We start from the raw sequence: 7,781 nt of genomic DNA, 5'->3' as shown, positions 1-7,781 counted from the left end.
ATGCAAGGCTATCAGCAAGGTCAAGGTCAGTGGCCAGGAGGTTATGACACAGCAATGTCTGTGATCAACCAAAGGGGAAGGGCAGATGAGAACCCCCCTGATGGACGGTACAGCGAGATTGAAACTGATTCCCCCAGGATGAGCATAATAACCCATGCCTTGAAGTCCCTGCGAGACAAGCGTGGTGGTGGAAGGGGGAAACGGCTGGCGCAGGGTTTGAGGGGAGATTTTAGTGGATTTCCTGATGCCAAGATGTCACGATATGAGTCAGGGTAGGTGTTGTCAGTCAGTGTATTTTGTACGAGATGTCTGATGGTTAAATACTTCATCCTCGCTTATCCAGTGTATCATGTTTCCATTCTGTTATGATAAATACTCGGACCTTCTTGTTTTGTAATAGAGTTTTAATGCTGTCTCACTGTATCGTCAAGCCCTAACAAAACATACTGCCTGGTTTTAAAGGAATTATATCCTTCAACCTTTATTTTTGTTACAGAGATCCACCAGATTCTATGGGTCAAGATCAGAATGATGGCTGGAGATGTGCCAAGGTGAGTTCTTCACATACGGGTTATTGTGGGGTGGTCTAGTGGTTAAGGCCTGACCTTGATGTGAACCTGTTTTTATGTAATACTGTAACTATGGAGATTCTGAGCTACTCGATGGCAAGTCAATATAATTATCCATTATCCCCCTCCACGAAGGAGACAAATGTTCTAAACAAACCATTACAAGTCAGAGAAATGAAAGTTTACACACAGATATTACTGGTCATGATCTCAAATGAGTTCAAAAATTGGTGTTGTAAATTCATTTTTTTTACAGAGTTATGGTCCTTGCTCAGTGCTTTTCAATTTAGTGCATACTGCATGAAATAGGGACAATTTTTCTCAGAAACTATCTAGGTTGCATGAATGAAAGCTTGCATGCTTATCTAAGAGATACTTGTCAAGACTGAGTTCAAAATATGATCATATAAATTATTTGTTTACAGAGTTACAGCCCTTGATCTATGTTATTTAACTTGGTGCATAGTGTGTGCAATGGGGACAAGTTTTCTCAGAAACTACGGAAGTTGCATGAATGAAAATCTTCATGCTTATCTAAGAGATACTTGTCAAGACTGAGTTCAAAATATGATCATATAAATTATTTGTTTACAGAGTTACAGCCCTTGATCTATGTTATTTAACTTGGTGCATAGTGTCTGCAATGGGGACAAGTTTTCTCAGAAACTACGGAAGTTGCATGAATGAAAATCTTCATGCTTATCTAAGAGATACTTGTCAAGACTGAGTTCAAAATAGGGTCCCATAAATTACGGCCCTTGAACCATGTTACTTTACTTGGTGCAGTGTTTCCAATGGCGACAAGTTTTCTCAAGTACTGAAGTTAGCTTATCTAGGAGATACTTATCAAGACTGAATTTTTGTTTTAGAGAAGGGCCCTTTGTATGTATTAATTTCACATTTAATCATATTTTCTGATGACATAAAGCGGTCCAAGTGCCTATCTCTTCTTAAGGCTTTATTGGACTCTTTTTTAATATTTTATATTCACTACTTTATGAACAAACAAAATTCTGAGGTGCCCCATGGCCGGGGATTGTGATAACACTGGTTTTTTTGTGATATATATTTATATATTATACCACACTTGTCCAGGTATTGATATCTGCTCAAATGTTATTTATTTGTTCACCGACCAGCCCTAATCAGTATGTATTTATGATTAGGCTACTAGTGAAGAAAGTACTGCTAAGTATGACACTTTGGCCCAAATTATCTCCTAATATATCCTGACCACAGTGCGGGAAAATGTGCGGGCTACGTAACTTCCGTTACCTTATTAGTCGCCATGAATATGTAGATGAGCTAGTTCAGGTCGAGAGAGAAAGTTTATTTGGGAAACTGCCGGTCATATCGCTGTCCATTGACAGATGGGGGTAAGGCAATAATAAAAAAAATAAAAAGATACCAGAAGTAAGTATCAATGCGATAATGACCCCTAACTTGCAGCAGACGGAACATTCCGAGGAAATTGAAATTGTTTACGGAGCGAGCACTTCCTGGTTACTGATTGTCATTAACAGACACCCGCTAAAAGGCGTGTCCCGCGTGAGCGACCGGAAATCACAAATGCCGCGATACGATGAATGTCGCGGTACCACGAAGTCAGAGTATACACGGAATATGCCAGAAATAACATGAAACAATGGCGATAACTGGTCGTTAGCTTCGACGTGAACACTTTCAAGTGTATCCAGTCAAGAATGACATGTTTTAACTGTTCGAAAATAGGGTATGTGAAAATAGGAAGGCGGATGCCCCGATGCACACGCGACCCGCCAGTCACGACCTTGGGTGGATTGTTGTGGTCCCTCTCGGCAGTGGATGATTTTACATAGCGCTTTAATTACTTTCGCGGAGGTCGCGGGTGACAGCACAGCCACGGTGATTGAATTAATTAGTATCAAGCGCTTCACTGAGTACTGCGGACCGCACCGTCTCGCGTACAAGAGACGGCAGAGCCGTCACGCGTACACGTTACGTCTGCGACTGCTAATGGTGATGCTGAATTTCTTTCTGACAACTACTATTAATCGCTGCTGAGACAGCAAAGGGGTCAGAGACAAATGACTCCTGATTTGTAACCGAGGGCTCGGGTTCCCCGTGGCAGGAAGAAGCACATTTTCGGTTCTGTTATTGCTTATTAATTGCAATGTGTTACATCAGAATAAGTATATTATTATTATGAATATCCAAATTCATGTAATTTCATCTTCTATTAATTTATAACAGCACCCTATTTCTATGTTTCAGTGTAACAGTAAGAACAGTGAAGGAAGTAACTATTGCATCCATTGCTACTCGTCTCGGGAAGTTGGTGAGTAGAAAACATTCAAAAGCCTAATAGTAAAACAACAGTGCGTAATCTCCCAATGGAGACTTTTCAGTTTGTCTACGTTTATGTCTTTACAGAACTTTTTTTAATGTAGTCACCAGTGGTCTGCAGTGGTCTGTCTGCAGTTGTAACACAAAGAAGATTATCTACACTGACAAGCTTTGTTTGTTTTGATTGCTGTAAATACATCGTACTTAGAATGATAGTCCAATCGGTCAATCACTGTAATAGGCAATAAACTGAGTTGACACTGATTAATCGAGGATTTATTACTGAGAACATCTTGTTAATTTGAGTAAAGTGTGTTTACAACTGTACATAAATACCTTGCATCATCGATGTACCTCATTATCCTCACAATGCTACGATACGTAACCTCAGACAAGAAGCGAAAGCGTGACGACAGCCAGTCGACCGATGCAGATCAGTCGAGCGGATCTGCCAAACCCTCAAAGTCTGAATGATCATTTTGTAAGTCGTGGCTAACGACTTTCACTTGGTTGACATACAACGAGGATTTGCAGATTTTATTGTTTTCAGTAGTTAGTCGTATATTGAATCTTGATTGACCGCCATTTTGCTTTCTGTGACGATCGATATCAAAAATTTTTATGGTCAATAATTAAGTACAGATAAAAAAGTATTCAAATAACTATTGCTATCAACGATAGTTTAGGATTTATGATTATATTATCTGTCTTGTTTTTAAATAATCTTTAGTTTAAAAAAAAACTTTTCCCATAAGGTCACGTGATAACCAAATATGGGATAATAGTCTCGATCCAAATGTTACAACGCGTACACTTGAGCAGACTCATGAATATTAATTAGACCGTTCACAACGTTGACAGATCGTTATTATAACAGAAACAAACGTATGTTTTCCATATATATCTAAAATGATATTATTTGTTATTAATTGTCCGGTGAATTAAACAATTTAAATTGAAACAATTCATAATTCATCATATTATGAATACGTAACAACTTGTAATTTGTGTGTAAAAAGTCGTACTAAAACACACTGTTTGAAGCGGGCGTGGCATAAATGTAAATATCCGATTGGGATTTTAAATTTTCCGGACCCCTGGTCACCACGTATACCTTATGCGACATAATAAGTGCCCAGGGCGCTCTCAAAATTAGAAATAAGGGGCTCTTATTAGAATATTATTTTGGTGGAAAAAACAGAGTTGAAAGATAAATTTCGTGGTTTATGCTGACGGCCTGACTGTTTATGTACGACAGATATATTTTTCCAGAATTAAATTGCCCATGATTAAGGGTGCATATAACACACGAGTGCGTATTACACACGAATAAATAAGTCTTGTGTACATTAATCAATCGGAAGGGGTGCTAATTGGGATTGTTCACTTGCCAATATATTAACAAATATTGCCGTGGGCGCTTATTAGAGCGGGGCGCTAATTATGTCAAATACGGTACATGAACTCTACCTGTGTTCCCGCTTGCTTTTGAAACTGCCAGTCCTTGTGGACTGGCAACTCTAAAAATGTTCCTGCAAAGATATCATCTCTGAAGTAACTTAGTTAGATCTATATGTCATTCACAAATACTTCAGTCACAATTTTCTCTTTATTTTTTAATATTTCGAGATGAAGTCGCTACAACTGGATATTTAAGCTAGAAATAGACAAGGGTAAACCTTGATGGTAACAGACAAGCTGACTTTGCTCGAAAAAATGTACTTACATGAATGTCACCAATGTTTTGTTCAACAACAACATGAACAAAGATTTATAAGTACTTTATGTGCTTTATGTCCACAGGGACTGGCAGTCACATAAATTACCGGTCCAAGCCAAGTTTAACCAGTAAAAAACTGGTAATTACCGGTAAACGGGAACACTGCTCTACTGCAGGGAAACATTCCCAAAGGTGCCCCATCTTGCTATCATGGTATTGTAGACATGTATAATGTAATCTTCTATTGACATGTGACACACTTGAGACAGCACGTGAACATGCGAATTAGAAGTCATCTCAAACAGCATTTTAACAGACTGGACCAAATGAGTGAAAATAGACGACTTGAAAGAAGTTAAAGAATAATATGAAAGGTGTTCTTTAACTTCTTGTTAGTGCTGTATGTTGAATCAGGGATTGTCTAGGATTCCAAATAAAATACCCTCAGTTGCCAAATTAGGGAAAAATTGTTGTTTTGTTTCAAATTTATCATGGCATCCAATGCAGTTATGTGAATAACCTCTTTCGCTATATTGGTCACTCACTCATTTTTGTAATGTTTTTTTTACATTTGCTGAAGACTTGAGGCCGAGCAGGTCTTGATAACTCTGAAAACACAGGGTAAACAATCAATATCCAATGTGTATGATGCACAAGAAAATATTTGTAATCAATATTCATTTGTCTGTGTTCCAGGAGACCAACCTTCTGAGGGTCATCACCTACCTCCAAAGGTAAGATTAAAAGAAATATTACCCATAAGGGTCACTGACTGAGTGTAATAACTTTTGGATATTTGCATATTTTGGCGATTCTCAATGCTGATTGGTCAGTTGAAGCCATATGACATCACAGTGCTTCAAAATGGATATGCTGTCATCCATTGTTCATGACATCACAAGTTGATAACATTGTGTCATCTGAAAAATAGGCTGCAGTCAGTGAAGTTTCTCTGCAGGGTTGACATTCAACATTTCATTAATCATTATCTCATTTTAAATGTAATTTAGAATAACCTACTTGAAACTTGGAATTATGGATTATCCGTCTCTCATTGGTTCACACGACACTCAGCAGTGTTCCAGCTATATGAGGGCGGCGCATGAATAATTTGATCCTGGGTAAGACGATTCAGTGATTGATATTATGAGCAGCGATCCATGCCCTCAGAGTATGATGACATGCTGTCAACCAAGTTAGTAAGTCTGGCCACCCGATCCATCTGGTCGCCTCTTACCACCTGCATAGGTTGCTGTGGACCTACTCTAACCTGGAATCCCCATGAGGGAGAACTAGAAGCAGGGGTAGACCTAGTTGGTCAAATCCAACTGGTCTGCAGCTCATAACTGACTTGTGGTTCTTATCCTGACTTATTCTTACTGCTTATCTCATCTCATTCCTTAAAGGGAGTAGAAATCCAGACAGCAGATTAACATCTCACCAAAATGCATCCTTCCCACGCGCATGCGTTTTGGAACCATGTGACCAAGCCGTGTGACTCATTACTCTCTTATTTTCCCGTCAACGAGCTAATTGGGATTTTGCTTTCTGTGCTCGTAATCCGAACCATCCCATCAAAATTTCCCATTTTTATTAAATTTGTTGGTTCTCATTACCTTCTTCTAAGTTCCATTCATCAAATTCGATTATTTTGGGGTTATCCAATGCATGGCGATACACGTGAACAGAAAGGGAATTCCCTCGCATGTAATTTTAGGATTCCGCGACATTCCGTAGTAATAAAAGTAGTCCGCTTTGGTGGGCTTGGCTTACGTTTTTACATTCATTGGGAAATGAATGCAATAACAAGTGACCAATTCAGCTAATCAGAATGCAGGAATTTCAATGAACTCAAGGAAAATTTAATTATACAGCCTTGAGGAAATAAGCACCCATTATAAAGGGATGCTTACAGAGATGTGACACTGACTTTAATGTGTTAACATGTGGTGATGTTATTAGATACTGAGTTATTTAGATATTGGTGTAACAAACATCACTGACAATATTAAATGTCATTTCAATCTGTTGTAGCAGATTAGATCTTTTCATTCCTTTCTTTCATCCAAACATCCATCCATCCACCCATCCATCCATTCATCCATCCATTCATCCTTCCATACATATAGCCACCCACCCATCAATCCATCCATCCATCTATCCATCCATCTATCCATCCATCCATTCACCCTTCCATACATATAGCCACCCATCAATCCATCCATTCATTCATCCATCCATCCATCCATCCATCCATCCATCAGTTCATTCATTCATTCATTCATCCATCCATCCATTCACCCTTCCATCCAACAAGCCATCCATCCTTCCATTCATTCATTCATTCATTCATCCATCCATCCATTCACCCTTCCATCCATCAATCAATCCATCCATCCATTCACCCTTCCATCCATCAATCAATCCATCCATCCATTCACCCTTCCATCCATCAATCAATCCATCCATCCATTCACCCTTCCATCCATCAATCCATCCATCCATCCATTCACCCTTCCATCCCTCAATCAATCCATCCATCCATTCACCCTTCCATCCCTCAATCAATCCATCCATCCATTCACCCTTCCATCCCTCAATCAATCCATCCATCCATTCACCCTTCCATCCCTCAATCAATCCATTCATTTGCTGTAGGTGGATGAGAACAGTGCCAGAACGCTCTATGTGTTTGACCTCCTTCTGACAACAACAACTTCTGATCTGTTCAAGTACTTCATCAAATGGGGAGACATGATGAAGTTCCATGTATTTATTGGCGAGGATGGAAAGTGAGTACAACTTCTGACCTGGCCTTGCATGAAAGGTCACACTGAAATCTGCATTCAGTATGAGAAAATCTGCTTTAAGTGTGTGAAATAATATTGCTGGCCAGGTGGGCTAGCTAACCTTAAAAGTTAGTCGCCATTTTCAAATTACACTAGCTTAAAAAAGCATTACCTCATTTTTACAGAAATTTGATTCTACATAGTTATCCTTAAAGTAAACCCAAATTGCAATCATGAGACAACTATTATAAAGGGGGGTAACTTTGATCTTGCAAACCTCACTACCTCAAAAAGTTATGGTAATTTATTTTATTTTTCATTTTTGATGTTTGTACTGTTCCACAGAACTTTTTTCTTAATTCAATAAACTAAGAGTTG

The 7,781-nt window shown here is 38.9% G+C and overlaps 1 protein-coding gene across 1 annotated transcript; it reads left to right on the top strand.

Moving 5' to 3' along the window:
- On the top strand, positions 1–7,617 carry LOC139446358 (uncharacterized). The gene is made up of 5 exons (XM_071227695.1): positions 1–272; positions 497–551; positions 2,823–2,886; positions 5,311–5,348; positions 7,273–7,617. The coding sequence occupies exons 1-5, from the start codon at positions 1–3 to the stop codon at positions 7,408–7,410; spliced, it is 567 nt and encodes a 188-aa protein (XP_071083796.1). The 3' UTR covers positions 7,411–7,617.
- The last annotated feature ends 164 nt before the right edge of the window (positions 7,618–7,781 follow it).

This window comes from Haliotis cracherodii, unplaced genomic scaffold (assembly GCF_022045235.1).
Source record: "Haliotis cracherodii isolate W230 unplaced genomic scaffold, xgHalCrac1.p SCAF_6, whole genome shotgun sequence".
Lineage (NCBI taxonomy): Eukaryota > Metazoa > Mollusca > Gastropoda > Lepetellida > Haliotidae > Haliotis > Haliotis cracherodii.
Note: the sequence above shows the minus strand (reverse complement) of the source record. Positions and strands in the feature narration are given on the sequence as shown.